Below are 15,137 nucleotides of genomic sequence, written 5' to 3' on the forward strand. Positions count from 1 at the left end.
AAACAAATAGAAAACAGAGTTGTTTTGGTTGTGAATGATTAAGACAGAAGTTTCTCCCTGTTCTCATCGGAGGCTTTGGTTCAGATTTCACATTTTTGTCTTTAAATAGATCAAGATCACTAAATTTATGTTCCAATAAACAACTAAAACAATGTAAAGCTGTTTTCAGACCTGCACCGAAGTCTCAACAGTTTCCAGAAGTTTTCCAGAGGAGCTGTTTGTGAGAATGCAAGCGTCCGAGTCAGTTGCCCCGGGTAACATGTCTGGAAAATGAGTGAGACCATGTGAGACTACAGCAGGAGAATGTCCGGGAAATTCACAGCGAGCGAGTAACTGACGCAAAACAGAAGAAAAATGAAAAGAATACGAATGTCGGGATGAAAAAGAGGAGTTGAAGCCGGAGTCGATTTGCTGTAAACAAAAAACACGGAGATTTCCACAGCAAAAACTTGTAACAGTCAACTGGAGTTTTGTCATATTTTTTCCATGCAGTTCCTCAACATTCAACAGAAAATCTGAGTTATTTACTGAACAGGTTTCACGTTCATGCAGTGCTTATGCCCAGATGATACAGGGTTTATCATCGATGACCTTCATATTCTTTTCTTTCTCTATCAGACGCCACAAACTGTGCAAGTCTGACTCGACACATGTTTCTTCTGTGAATGAATCCTGAGGAAACAATCACAAGCACCTCTGGGTTATTTTCCACAGAAGCCAACTCTCATGAGAGTCGACTCAATCCAGAGTTAAACTCCGTCTCTCAGCAGCTCGAGGATTTAAATTCAGACATTCAGCTGCCTGGGGAGTGTCGGGGGGGATCGGGGGGGTGACAGTTCAAATCAAAACTGCTTTAAAAGAAACAAACCAGTGACAATAAATATAAATCACATGAAAAGGAGAACTCAACGTTAGGTGTTGAAGAGCATGGGCAGATGACGGACACTGTGTGGTATCCTGTGTATGGATTCAGAGGGGGGGGGGCTCACACGTCTCCCCCGACACAGTCACACAGACCAGCGCAGTCCCACTTCCTGTTTCCTGTTAAAACGGAAGCTTCTTCAGCTGCTCGAAGGTGATGAAGAACTGAGAAGGGAAGTTAAGGGAAAAACGTACATGATTCAAATCACATCAGAGTTCAGACTGAAGACGATACAGATACTTACATATTATGCCCATTTTACCGCAGTTGATATGGTTCATTGGGGTCTTAATCAAATGTCTGAAACATATTTTGGTCAAAATACCACAAGGTTCATTTAAAACAGCACCCTGTCTAAAGCAAAAAAAAAAAGACGCAAAATTAAACGCTGAGCAATAAAAACATCATTCAAAACTCTATTTTAAAGATGTATGGAACGTTGAGTTTCAACCCTCCACTGTTCATTCTTCCATCACATGCACAGATAACTCCCAGCATCCTTCACTCTACAGCAGGGCTATTGAGGCCTGCTGTAGAGTGAAGGACTAGTCAGGTAAGTTTCCATGATATTACTGGGGAAAATATATTAGCATGCTGATTGAGGATTGTTCATCTGTTCATCTAGCCTATTTCCATTCATTTATTCATCAATTGTAAAATATGTTTACAGACGATTCCAATAGTTTGGCTAACTATTTATATCTCTGGCATTGCATTAGTGTTTTTTTACAAACTTTTTTCTCATCTTATTCTACAGAACAATGCCACGTGCACTCTCTCATGTGTGGAGACATTTCACCCCATCCAATGTAGAAGGAAAGGCTCTGTACATTTGCAAATACTGTGCAAAGACCTATGTTAAGAATGACACAACGATGCAGAAGCATATAGTCAAGTGCCCAAAGTTTCCTCAGGGCTCAAATCAGCCTATAACAAAACAAAATGTTTATATTTATGTCTGTATATGACAAGGTAAATACAGTTAGTATAAATTACCCACAACATTTCCCGTATATTCCCGTATATTCCTGTTTATTCCTGTTAATTCCCGTATATTCCCATGGAAAGTTTCCAACTTTGAATATTGCCGGAATTTTGCAACCCTAGTCCTAATCCCATTCGACGCCATCTAGCGTATCGTTTCTGACATAGAGGAACCACAACAAATCGCAGGAGTTGTTTTTGATCAGAGTTTTTGGGACGGTAGACATGCCAGATACCCAAGTTAACGTGTAGAAGAACTGCAAAAGTGGCATTTTCATAATATGTCCCCTTTAAGACGTGTGTGAAACTAGCAGGTAGATTAACAGTCTGGTGTACAGATCCCACTCCAGGCTTTTTATCTGGAGATCCATTTCTACGAGGGAACTCTGTGGGTTTTTAAAAAGGATACGATGATGTTCCAAGGCCCCAGTCGGAGCCAGTTGGGCCAGAATCCTTTATAGAGAGCGAAGAAGCCCTCGTTCCTCCACGTCTGCATCAGTCCGTCCAGGGTTCCTTTGTACATGGGGGCGCCCGACAGAACCCGCTGGTTCATCATACGAGTCCGGACCACGTCCACGGGGTTTGAGGCCAGAGCTCCTGCCAAGCCGCACGCAAAACTGGAACTGTTCAAACACAAGAGACCCGTTGAGATCAGATGCAACATGTGAGTGTGGAGCCTCACTTCACAGCAGCTGGCGTCGTTTTTATGTGACTGATAAAAGACTTGTGGGAAAGGAAATGTGCATTATGGAAAATGTTGTCTGTTTGTCAGCCTCCGTGGAGTTTTTAAAATACAGTTTCAGACAATTTTGCTGACAACCAGGTGGAGATTACAGCAGAGTTTCATACACAAAACCAACAATGAGAATAATGAAGAAGATTCAGGCCCAGACGTCGGTAAGAGACATGTTGGAGGAGGAGGAATCTGGTTATATTGTTTAAAAAAACATAATGCTCATGAACTTTAGGGAAAAGAAATGATTAAGGATGAAAGAACAATGTTTAAAATACTAAATCCTTTTATTTCAAGTCTCTATCGGCAGCTTTAATTCAGCGCCTAAGGCCTTGATGGGATTAAAAGAGAGTTTAAGAACAACTTAACTTACATGAAATGGGTCATGATGGTGTCTCCCATGGCGCCGGAGCTAAGCAGGTGCTTTTTCGTCATGTCGTAGACAGGAAGTTCCACCCCGACGACGATGGCGGCTCGCTGAGCTGTGGGAATGACACCCTGAGGAAAAGGAGGGTGAAGAGAATGAGTCTGATTGTATTGATATTACAAGATATTACAAGACAATTCACTTACCAGAGTTAAAACAGAATAAAACAAGCTCTGTCGTTAACCTGGACTTGACCTGGACCCTGGAGAGTTTTTCTAAAATGCTTTTATTTCATGTCTCCATCTGCTTCACAGGCTGAGACATTAAGGTTTCTAAACGTTGGAAATGAGACTTCATTCTGGCCGTGGGGTCTTACTGGGTTAATACAAAATAAAATAATGACAAGTGTATTTCCTTCAGCACCTGGTGAACCACACACACATCCCCACAGAGAGTGAAGCAGCACTCACTCTCCACAGCCCCCTGGTGCCCTCGGTCTGGTAGATGTTGTAGAAGTTGGACACCATGCTGCCTTGGAGCAGACTGCCCTGCGCCTGCATCCGGATCTGAAACACACACACACACACACACACACACAAAGTAAATATAAACCCCATGATCAACCCTGATTCACAAAAATGAAAAATGTGTCTGAAGATTTGCTTGTGTTTAACATCGAATTAAAAAGGTTATTTAATAAAGAATCAAAAATGTCAGAGCATAACGATTAAAGTTATCAGGCACAAATATGTGGTAAAGCACAGCAGTCTGTAGTTGCTGTTTACTAAAGGTTTAAATAATCAAAGTTTTAAATATTTTAGTCTAGGTATTGAGCGAGTCACCTTGAGGACGTCGGTGGGGTTGGCCAGAGACGAGGACAGGACTCCAGACACCACGCCACAGAAGACGTTGATGGCCATGGTCTCATCTGACAGACGAGAGACAGTTTATTAATTCAACACGAAAACAATGAAGCCAAGATCAGCTGTGATTTAAACTTTTAAATTCACATAGATCAAAAAATCATTATACAGACTCTCGTGTGTCACTTTCAAAACACGACTTGATCTTGTTTGTGATCATGTCCTGAGCTACTTTGATAAAATCCTTCTATTAAATATAAAGACGATCATATATATGTGTGTAAATAACTTACAGATCGTAACTGTTACTGCCAAATACTGAATTCATTTTGAGGGAAACACCTAAACAGTAAAATCAAACATAACTCTTCTTTTAATCAGTTTGCGTTGAATTCCAAACAAGACAACGTGTTGAAAATGACACGTTAAGAATCAAAATTAAATTTGCATCCTGTTGGATCCTCACATAGTCACAGAATTAAGATCATTATGAAGTCAGAAAACTGTATCTGGATCAAATCAAAGCAAGAGAAGTGATCATTTTTATAAATTCAATCTCTAATAACTACATCTTCTTAAGTGTGCAGTGTGTAAATCATACATTGTTATTGTCAGTTATTAGAAATCATTTTGTCTAAACACAAGTTTACATTTGCTTGTCTCCACCTGGAGGAACACACGGGTGTTTACGTGAATTTACGTGGTCACTGGTCAAACCTACAAACGTATTTACTCTCTATCTCTCTCTCCTGATGTTTCAAACTCCACCCATGTGACACTCTGAGCAGATCCAAACAAACTGACTCTAAGCTGTAATGCTGCTAAAGAGACTGAACACAGTGAACAGGGTTTTAAATGAGCAGAAACAAGAGTTAGCCGTTAGCTTCAGCAGTTTGTCAGGGTTAGAAAGTGGTGGATCTCATTAGTAGTAACCCAGAACAGGTGTCTACAGTAAAGTAAGTACAGGAGATGGAGGTTAGAACAATAGTTACAGTGATCCAAGATCAATCTGACCAACAGTTAGTGTGGCGGTCCTCACACCGCTCACTTTCAGGGGCTGGGGACCGGGAGTTCGATCCCACCACAACCACAGGGCAAACCCAAGCCTGTATCAAAACAAGCATTCACACACACAGTGGCACCGTGGAGGCAAACAGCAAACAATCAAGGTTCTGAACAGTTAACAGAAATAACCTCAGCTGAGATACAGTGTTCCTGCTGCAGAGAGAAATCTGGGTAATGTCCCGGATCCAATATCACCAGCAAATCTTGTGTCTGTGATTTGATTCCACATTAAAATGTCTTTTTCTAGATCTAAGAATTGATCTCAATCATCTTTGAGTCAAAGCATCTTGTGCTTGAAGCCATTTAAAACCAAATGTCGTTTAACTTTCTTGTCTGCACTGTAAACAGAAGCAACCTGCCACCAAAACATGCAAACGTGTGCATTTTCCCTACCATAAAGAACAGAGACGGCTTGTGAGGCGTTTGTGTTGTGAGGCACAAAATGTGTTGTGAGTCCAAACAGAAAGAGAAAGAATGACATAGAAGAGGAAGAACAAGAAGGCACTAAAGCCATCTGGTGATCTGCAGAGTTGATTTGTTGTCCTATAAATAAGATTAACTTACTTAATATACTCTGGCTGGATGCATCCTTGAAATAAAAATAGCTTGGGTCATGTTTGAATTGTCACTTATATTTTAATGATTGGCTCCAGACTTGTTTCATTCGGGTCCGAGGTTTAAACGGCATCTGCCTCGAAAAATACAAGTTGTTCAGGTTCTACTAAAAACCATATTTGTTCTTTGCAACCAGAAACGACTATTACTATTAATAGAAGTGAGATCTGAGCCCAAGAGAACACAGGGGACACATTTTAAAAGCAGGACTGAAATGACGAGTTGTCCACTTGTGTTCGGATCTCTCAGGACGGATTTTAGGACCAAGTCTGAACGAGGGCTTAAGTCTGTGTATTGATTTTGGTCTATTAAAAGAGTTTTGCTCATTATGATACTGGAGGAAATCACCACCGCTTATAAACCAGACTTAATTTACAGGACAAAGCATCAGTCTTCTACCAGACAGAGGGGCTCTACAAAACTAAATTTATATTTAACATGTTGGTAGCATTTAAAACACTGTTGGGCCGGTTGCAAAGCTCAACTCACTGCCTGTCTAAGTTTTTCCTGACTCATATCTTGCAGATGAAAAGGTTTCAGGTGACTCGTGTGACAGAGAAATTGAAGCCTGTGAATTAAAGAAGGCGATCTCCTTCCCTCCTTCCCTCCGACTGTAGGTTTAGACCCTTCAGATGAAAGACAGAATATGAGCAGTAAGCAGAAGAGGAGAAGAAGACGACAGGATACACCCACCTTCTGGATTTTCGACAAACAGCCTCTTCAGAGTGTTGTAGGTTCCGATCTTGATTGTCCCGTAAGAAGCTTGTCTTAACAGAGCCGGGGAAATCCTGAAAGGAGAGGAACATCACAGCTGCTTTTAGACATCCACCGAACTCCAGATAAACTCCTGACATTCTCCTGAGGGGCCGTGTGTGAGAATGCAAACTTCTAAGTGAGAGGCTCCGGACTTTCTCTGGAGTTTTTCCTGCTAGTCGCTGAGAAAAACCTCCAGATAATGTCCGAATCATCCCAGGTTACAAAACATTAGCAGATTCTCCAGAGGATTCACTGTGAGCTAGTGATTGATGAACGACAAAGAGGATGTCAAGAGAACTTTTGGTGATAACTGCTGACAATGGATTCAATGGGCTCTAAACAAAAACATGGGATCTCTGTAGCGAATCTTAACAAGTGTAAATACGAAACACATGAATCACACCCGCTGCTTTAAAACAGAAAAGCTCATTCCACTTTCCACATGCAAAACGTTTTCCGTCCCACTGGGCTTCTTCCAGAGCTGGAGTGGGATTCGTCAAAGTCACAGTTCAACCTCCCACCAAGTTTAACAGCTCCCTGTGAGCAGCTCATTACTGCATATTGTATTGAGCACATGCTGTTTGTGTCAGCAGGGAACTCAATGCCAGGGAGAAGAAAGGAGAAGCAAGTAAATTTATTTAACAGCACGTTAAGTATTTAAACGGAAATCTCTCTCCCACCGAGGGAGTAAAGCATCTTAGACTTAATTCACTTCTCTGGGACTAAGAGTCACTTCTCCAGAACGTCTGAGGAAGTTCTTGATGGTTTCAAGGAATTTAAACTTGAGCCTGAGACAAAAAAAACACTAGTTACCACTTACATCTGGTTTTGTCTGCAATGGGAATGGATCAAATTGGTATTTGCTCGATGGTCAAATGACTTAATGACTCACACAGGTTTTAATTGGCTCCGATTGGAAACGGCACATGGGTGAACTGGTGAATTCACCAATTTGCCAACACAGATGTAAATGTAGTCGTTTGTAGGAAGATTTAAAATGAGCAAAGGCATGAATTACAGATATTAGGTTGTTATAGTTGTTATTAAAAGGTTCCATACCCAGAATACAGCGCTTTAATTCCCTCCTCTTTGCCGATCTTGAAGAGGGCGTGGAACATGCCTCTGTAGCGCACCTCCGTGTACTGGGACTGACCCTGGACCTGCAGCCGGGTCTTAGTCAGGTCAACAGGAAACGTCCCTGGGAAGGAGAAAATAAACAGGAAGTTTAACTTTTTTTTTTTTTTAACAATATATTTATTGAGTTTTACATATAAGAAACATACATTCAAACATTTATAAACATACAAACGTTTATGAACAACCCCAACCCACAATCAAACACTCAGGGTAAAGAAAAGAAGGGCAGAAATTAAATAACTTAAATAAGATTCAATAAAATAATTTAAAAAAAATACATATATAAAAATATAAGAATAAATGGAAGTAAATAAAGACATAATTATACAAATACAAATAAATAAAATGAAATTCCAATCAATCAAATCAAAAGCCTAGATAAAATAACGTTCTCTTATTCATAATATTAGTTAGTTACAATTAATATTCATCCTATTAGGTGAAAGTTTAACTTTTAAAAGGAAACTAAGGTGGTAGAGCTACAGAAAAACCAGAGTGGACAATAATTAGGCACAGAGGATATTAACTGTGGTTTGTAACGTTCAGTTATAACATAACACAAAAGACAGAAAGATTATTATCAAAAAGAATAACTAGTGAAACTTTTAAATTCTGGACCAGGTCCTTGATTAGGTTAAAATAAAATTGGTTAGATATCTTTTGAAGTTAAGTATGCTCAAAAATTTATTTTAAATTTATTTTGCTTTATTTTTGAAGAATGTGTACTTTCTTGATTCTTGTTGTTCTTGGTTTGTACCCTCGGGGTTGATGCACTTATTGTAAGTCGCTTTGGATAAAAGCGTCAGCTAAATGAAATGTAATGTAATATAAAATAAATATTACTTTAAAATATGTTCTACAAACTGTTCATTTTAATCAATGTTGTAAAAACAGTTTTTTTGCTGATGTTTTCCTCTTTATGTGGCATCTATTGCACTAAAAGAACAAAGGATGTCGCCCCTTGTTAAGATAAGACAAATTTTGATTTATGATATATGAAGGGCCCATTCTAAAGGTGAAGAAAACAACAATTTTAGGACAATTTAGATGATTAAACATCACCAGGATTATTTTATATTAAATATCCTTTCACATTTATCTTGAAGTGAATCTGCAGGGACAGGAGAGATCGGATCTCTTTCATCTGGATGCATCCTCCCCGTGTTTCACTAGCATCACTCTGCAGCAGCAGGTGCACGATCCCCCCCCCACCACCCACCCCCCACCATGGCTGCACATTGCTCTAAATACACAACCCTGTTTGCATGATGCATGTGAGACCACCGCAGTGGAGCCTGGTGGAGCAGCCGGTGGTGGTGGTCTGCGGGCTGCTGGTGCATCACGTACCGAACTCTGCGACGATCGAGGCCATGCCCCCGTAGATGAAGGGCTTCCAGTTCAGGTGGTCCATCCCCCCGTCGGCGGCCGCTGCTGCTGCCTCCACCACCTGCAGCGCCGCTAGGAGCAGGAGCAGCAGACACACACACAGGTCAACACAGTGATGACGCTTCACACAACACAACATGTCCACGACCATCACAGCGACGGCAGGAGAAGCGACAGATCAGCGCCGCAGCATCATCAGCATCATCAGCATCATCAGCAGCATCATCAGCCCCGGCGGCGGCGGCTTCCTGCACCGGAAACCGACCCCAGCCGCTCAGAGAGCCAGCAGGGGCGGATACCGGGCTGCCATTGGTCGGGAGGGCTGTCAATCAAGCCACCGAGCGACTCTATTGGCTGAGAGGGGCGCCGGGGGAGGAGCAACCGGGATAAACTGACAGCGGCAGCAACAGTGTCACGATAATTCAAAGTTAATAACAAACAGTTAAATGAAGTTGAATCAACGCGGAAGTTAAACACGTTTTAAGTTTGTTTTTAAATAATAAATTAGTTTTACGTGTTTTCTCTGTGATGTCACCGGACGTGCCTGCAGCTCGAGGCGCAGCGCTTGTGCTAAGCTAACAGCTAGTTAACACTAACTAGTTACCTGTTGCCCTGGTTACCGATGAGTCACCGGTTACCGATGAGTCCTGCCGCGGGGTCACGTGTCCCCGGTGTGTCAGTGACCTCTTCTCTGACGTATTGCTCCGTCACTCGACATGTGACGTGACTCCGGTGCACAACCGGCTCAGGAACTTCTGTCCCGCTGTTAGCTTCCGGTTAGCTGCTCTGCCAATGGCAACACACCCACAAGTCACCGGAACAGGATATCCGCTGGAACCTTCAAAATAAAACCCTCTATTGACCAGCTGTGGTGTTAGGTCACAACGATCATCAAAGTAGAAATACTACTACTACTACTACTAATAGTACTACTACTGCTACTACTGTTAGTACAACTACTACTACTGCTACCACTACTACTACTACTACTACTACTACTACTATTTTTATTACTACAACTACTACTACTACTACTACTACTACTACTACTAGTAGTAGTACTTCTACTGTTATTAGTACTACTACTAATACTACTACTGCTACTACTACTACTATTACTACTACTACTACTACTACTACTACTACTGTTACTACTAATACCACTAATACAACTACTACTTACAATAATAATAACAATAAAAATAAGAATTATTAATATTTTGATGGTAATGATAATTATCTTTAATTTTATTATTATAATGACAATTTTAATATTGTAATTGAATAGTATTTGCTTTTATTTATAAAAATATATCATTTAAATTTGATAATAATAATTTCTATTATTTATATTTTTAATATTGTGACAATTTCTATATTTTTTATATATATATACATATATATTGTTTATTTATTTTAATTTATATTTAATAATAATTATTATCAAGTCTCAAAGTTTCCATTAAAAGCAAATATTGTTTAATCTAAAATATGACATAGGGTTAGGGTTAGGGTTTATTTCTTCTCTCTATTGTCCTTCACACGCGTTGAGGTCATGTGAAGGCTTTATTCCCACACACCCTGAACGCATCACGCTCTTGTAAAGGACACAGCGTTGGGCAGCCCGTAACCATGGAAACACAGCGGGGGTTTCAGAATAAAAGCATGAAGTGAAGCCTATTTGCTTCATCTTCATGTCTCAAAACATGAAATTATACAAATCAGATTTATTGTGAAGTTATATAGTTTATCATTGTTTTATTTTGCACGTACACCTCGACAGGGGAATTAAATCAAATAACCGAGTAAGAGAGGTATTAAGTGAATTAATAAATGTCAAGACTCAGCTGCTGTACGTGAGGATGAGTCATCAATCGTTTCACCTCAATGGACAAATGTTCACACTCCATTTACCACAGGTACTTCCTCCTGACGCAGTCACACTGAGTTCTAACCTCAGTGTTAGACTAAAGGGAGAACAGTCACTCAGCTCGTACAAAAGTGGTCAGAGAACTTTGAAAGTAGAAGTTTTAAGAAGTTTCTCACCACAAGAACGACCTCTTTTTAGACGGCACAGAGTATTATGGTCCATTCACATCACTCAAATAAAATCTGCTCTTTCACCAAAAACCTTCTCTGTATAAAGTTATCAAATATTTTTTTTCTTGCATCTCAACTTTGACGGATTGCAAATGACACTTATTTGTTGAAGCATCTGCTTGCTGCCTAGACTATTTCAGACCGATCCCGATTTCTTCTCAGGTCTTTTCTTTTAAAATTAATTTGTGCTTCTCGGTTTCACCCACAGATTGTGTATGAATTAAGACGACATAACAGATTCACAAAAATGAAGCCTAAAGAATCTTGATCGGGCGGCTGAGGCTCAAGAAGTAGAGCGGGTCATCCACAAACCAGGAGGTCGGGGATTTGATCCCTGTCCCCCCGGTCACATGTCATAAACCCTGTCTCCTCCATAATTCTTATCACACTGATGTATGTTTGCTAGTGCACAGTGTCTGGCTCCATGGAAACGGAACAAGATGGCTGAGTCATATCTTTATTTATTATTTACTATGTCTCTGGTTTCGTCAAATGAACCCCAGTAGACCTCGGATGTGTTTGTTTTTATGCGTCACTCTTTATAACAGTCCCTCTCTCACCCAGGGGCCTTTCAGAAGACCTGGGGGGGGGGGCTATGTCGACATATACAGAGCAACCCTCCAAACAAAGCTAAAATTACGAATGCAGGAGGCCACATTCGGCCATTGACCAGTCTCCTTTACCAAGCAGATCATAACATTTCTCAAATTTTTTCAATCTCTGTGGACTGAGGTAATCAGACATTCTCAGGACCCCCCCCCTCTCAGGAAACCTCTGTTACAGAGAAGAGAGAAGAATTTTCTCCTTCAAATTCCCAATCCAGGAGTTTCATAGAGTGAGAACCCTCAATATGCATGTGAGAACCCTCAATATGCATCTAATAGAAGCTTGAAGATGTCCTCTCCACCTCCCACTGCAAAGATCCATCATGTGAACATTCATCTGTAGAAGAAATAAACCTTTTTACACTCTCCTCAGAGTCTGGGAAATGCAGTCGATCAGGGCAGATGGTTCTTGCACTTCAGAGATTAACGAGTAAATGGAAACTCCATGTTGTCCACAGGTGGAATGACACCATTCTTCTCCTCTCTTTCTTCTCTTTCTTCTCTTTCTTCTCTTTCTTCTCTTGCTTCTCTTTCTTCTCTTTCTTCTCTTTCTTCTCTGTCTTCTCTAATTGGCAGTGCACTACAGGAGGACATGCTGGACGACAGCCGCCATGACCACAGGATGCGTTCAGGGTTCAGGAAGCGCTGTGGATCACAGAGTGGTGCGGAGCAGGCGGACGACGCGCTGGTAGAGCTGCTGGACGACCGACGCCAGATTCCTGAAGAAAGACAAGTGAGAGAAAGTGATGAAAAGATATAGAGTGATGAAAAGATATAGAGTGATGAAAAGGAAAGAGCAGCAGAGAGTGGAAAACTAAGATTACTGAGTAAATAATGAGAAATCAACTGTTGCACCTTTTGTTTTGAGAATAAATATGAAACAAAAATTCTTATCAGCTCATCATTTGTATTAATTTCATGAAATTCACTAAAGAGTACAAATTATCTCATTCACTAGTTTGTTAATCAAAATTAAATCGAGATATCCCGGAGAGCGCCCCCCGGTGGATCAGGAATCTTTTATCTATTATTGTCATTACTCTATTGACAGTTTAACAATGTCTGACTCAACAATATTTTAAAACTCTGACACCGGACAAGAACTTTTGGACTTCAAAGATAAGTATTTATCTTGTTAATAACTAGAAGATAACGGCAGAGATCTGGGCAAATTTCCAAAGAAACTCCTGAAACCTGGAAATTGTCCCGTGTCGGTCGCCACCATTTTGCTCTTCATTCTACAAATAAGAATTATCCAAGGGCCAAATCCAGCTGGAGAAGAGTTCTATCTGGTTTGTAATGTTCCATTTTCCCGTCATCAGCATCGGCTCCTTCCAGGTCAAACCAGTGTTCCCTGTCGGACTGGTCTAGGATCACAGTGTCACTATATTAATATATTCATGCCGCTACCCGACTGGGCCTCATGGGTTCAGGCCCAGTCACCAGATCCTCACTGTCTAGCTCCCCTCAGAAATGTGAGTCAGCAGAAGGTCCTGGTTTCTCTGTTCTGGGTGAAGCTGTTTAAATCTCCCAGGATCCATCACTGACTCCTCCGTTCTCGATGGAGACGAAGGTCTAAGTCTCCTTCAGTCTTCATCAGTCAATTCCACAGAGAAAGTTCCTAGTTTAAACATTTTTGCGAGTTACAGAAAGCGTCCGGACTCACCGAGCTCCGGCAGAGAAGCAGTTGTTGCGGTTGGGCTGGAGGCAGAAGAGTGAGGCCACGCAGTAAACACAGCACAACAACATGGAGAGCAGCCGTCTCTTCAAAGACATCTTCTCTCTGACAGGAACACTCACACAGTTAGGAACAATTCCATTTAAGTCAATTAGAGACACAAATAAATGAATAACATCCTTTCCTGATTTCTTATTTTACAGGTTTGGTGTTTTATCCCTTAGAATCTAGATGAACAGCGTTAAAAAACACTTTGGATTTTCTTTGTAATCTGACAACAACCCAAAGACCTTGGACTGTGCAGCAGCAGCCTAACCCTGATAATGTTGCCCACCCCACATCACCATGACAACACCCCATCACACAACATCATCATTACCTGAACAAACCTGCCTGAGGAACCTTTTTGCTTCCAGACTGGTTGGTTGAACTTCCCGATGTGGAGAACTCCTCAGTTCTCAGACGTTCCTCAGACCAGATCCCCGGAGCCGCGGTGGAGTCACAAGTTTTCCCGTCACGGCCGGCGGGGGGGGGGGGGGGGTTGGCGTTGGGCAGAGGTGTAAACAAGACCCCCGGCTCCCTGGGCGCAGCCGGGCACCGGGCACAATAACTGCTGACTCAGGCTTTGTTTGTTTTGAAAGCTCCTGAAAGGTCTAGCAGGGGTGAACAACATTCTGACATTGTGTGTCTGCTGCAGCTATTTTCAGGGGAGGGAGGGGTGTGTGTGTGTGGGGGGGGGGCTGATCTGGACTCGTATTGAACCTTGTGAAACTGGGCTCTGCTGCTCAGGGCTGAGGTTTCAGGATGAGGGACTGAGAATTGTTTATTTTTAAAATCTCTGTGGCAATTTTACCCCCAAGCTGCTTCAGTTTATGTTGTTTAGATTTCAAATGGAAGTGAAAGTGAAATGTTGTGTAGATGAGTAAAAGCTGAAAGTTCATCATCAAACACACAATAAATAAATCAGAAAACAATTCAGGTTTAGGGACTGTTCCATCGTTTGTAATGTTTAATCTTTGGATCTGTCCTGTGGCAGCTGCTCTGCACTTTGAGAAGCTGGTGCCGTGTCACAGATGTTTTCTGAGCGTGTGCAGTGAGAGAGCGTCATTAGCCAGATGTGTGTGTCTGTGATGTGTGTGTCTGTGATGTGTGTGTGTGTGTGTGAATCCTGGTGGAAAATGGTCCCGTCGTGCCAGATGTCTCTCGAGGGGCCGGAGCAGAACGGCAGCCATCAGGGTTAGAGTTTAACTAAACTCCAGTCAAATCTGCACAAACACACACACACACACACACACACACACACACACACACACACACACACACACACACACAAACACACACACACACACACACACACACACACACAAACTCACCCACCAGAGGTGTCAAAAGTATTCACTTTCATTACTCAAGTAGAAGTATAGATACTAGGGTTTTAAAAAGACTTCTGAAGAAGTTTAAGTATCAACTCAGTTTTTTACTTAAGTAAAAGTGTAAAAGTACTGGTTTCAAAACCACTTAAAGTATAAAAGTAATGTAAGGGGACATTTTTTCCCATTAAGGACAAACTCTTAAGCCGCGTCTCACGGGCCTATAGTGCACTACCCCCCCTCCTCAAAAAAAACATTTTTCTAAAGGCCATAATGACTATAATGTTGTATTAAAATGTTATGTTGAAAAATGTGGGATGCACTAGGCTACCCGTTGAATATGATCACATTTTATTACAATGCAAATACATTAAAGTACCATATGTGTACTACTGAGCATTAACATGATAAGACATGATAACTAGTTGCCAGTAAATATTGTAATAGTTCAAAAAGTCCAACTTCAGTGGAATGTTATCAATAACCTTTATTAGAAGAGACCTTTATACTTTTGGACTCAATCCTGTTTTGTAATCTTAAATCGACTCTGGTCGAG

The 15,137-nt window shown here is 41.2% G+C and overlaps 1 protein-coding gene across 1 annotated transcript; it reads right to left on the reverse strand.

The window, feature by feature from the left end:
- Positions 1–987: 987 nt before the first annotated feature.
- On the reverse strand, positions 988–8,887 carry slc25a14 (solute carrier family 25 member 14). Its single transcript, XM_061086398.1, has 8 exons — positions 8,790–8,887; positions 7,365–7,503; positions 6,243–6,337; positions 3,849–3,934; positions 3,477–3,572; positions 3,013–3,137; positions 2,316–2,529; positions 988–1,086 (listed from the first exon to the last, which is right to left on the reverse strand). The coding sequence occupies exons 1-8, from the start codon at positions 8,851–8,853 to the stop codon at positions 1,045–1,047; spliced, it is 861 nt and encodes a 286-aa protein (XP_060942381.1). The 5' UTR covers positions 8,854–8,887; the 3' UTR covers positions 988–1,044.
- Between the last annotated feature and the right edge of the window lie 6,250 nt (positions 8,888–15,137).

This window comes from Limanda limanda, chromosome 14, assembly GCF_963576545.1.
Source record: "Limanda limanda chromosome 14, fLimLim1.1, whole genome shotgun sequence".
In the NCBI taxonomy this organism is placed as follows: domain Eukaryota; kingdom Metazoa; phylum Chordata; class Actinopteri; order Pleuronectiformes; family Pleuronectidae; genus Limanda; species Limanda limanda.

Bases quoted from the DNA above. Each gene is read 5' to 3' on its own strand.
- slc25a14 (XM_061086398.1), bottom strand. From the start codon at position 8,853: ATGGACCACCTGAACTGGAAGCCCTTCATCTACGGGGGCATGGCCTCG. The intron at 3,138-3,476 runs GTGAGTGCTGCT...CCTTTTCCTCAG, and splicing joins GCACCAGGGGGCTGTGGAGA to GGTGTCATTCCCACAGCTCA. The intron at 1,087-2,315 runs GTATCCTTTTTA...TTCCCTTCTCAG, and splicing joins TGGGGCCTTGGAACATCATC to TTCTTCATCACCTTCGAGCA.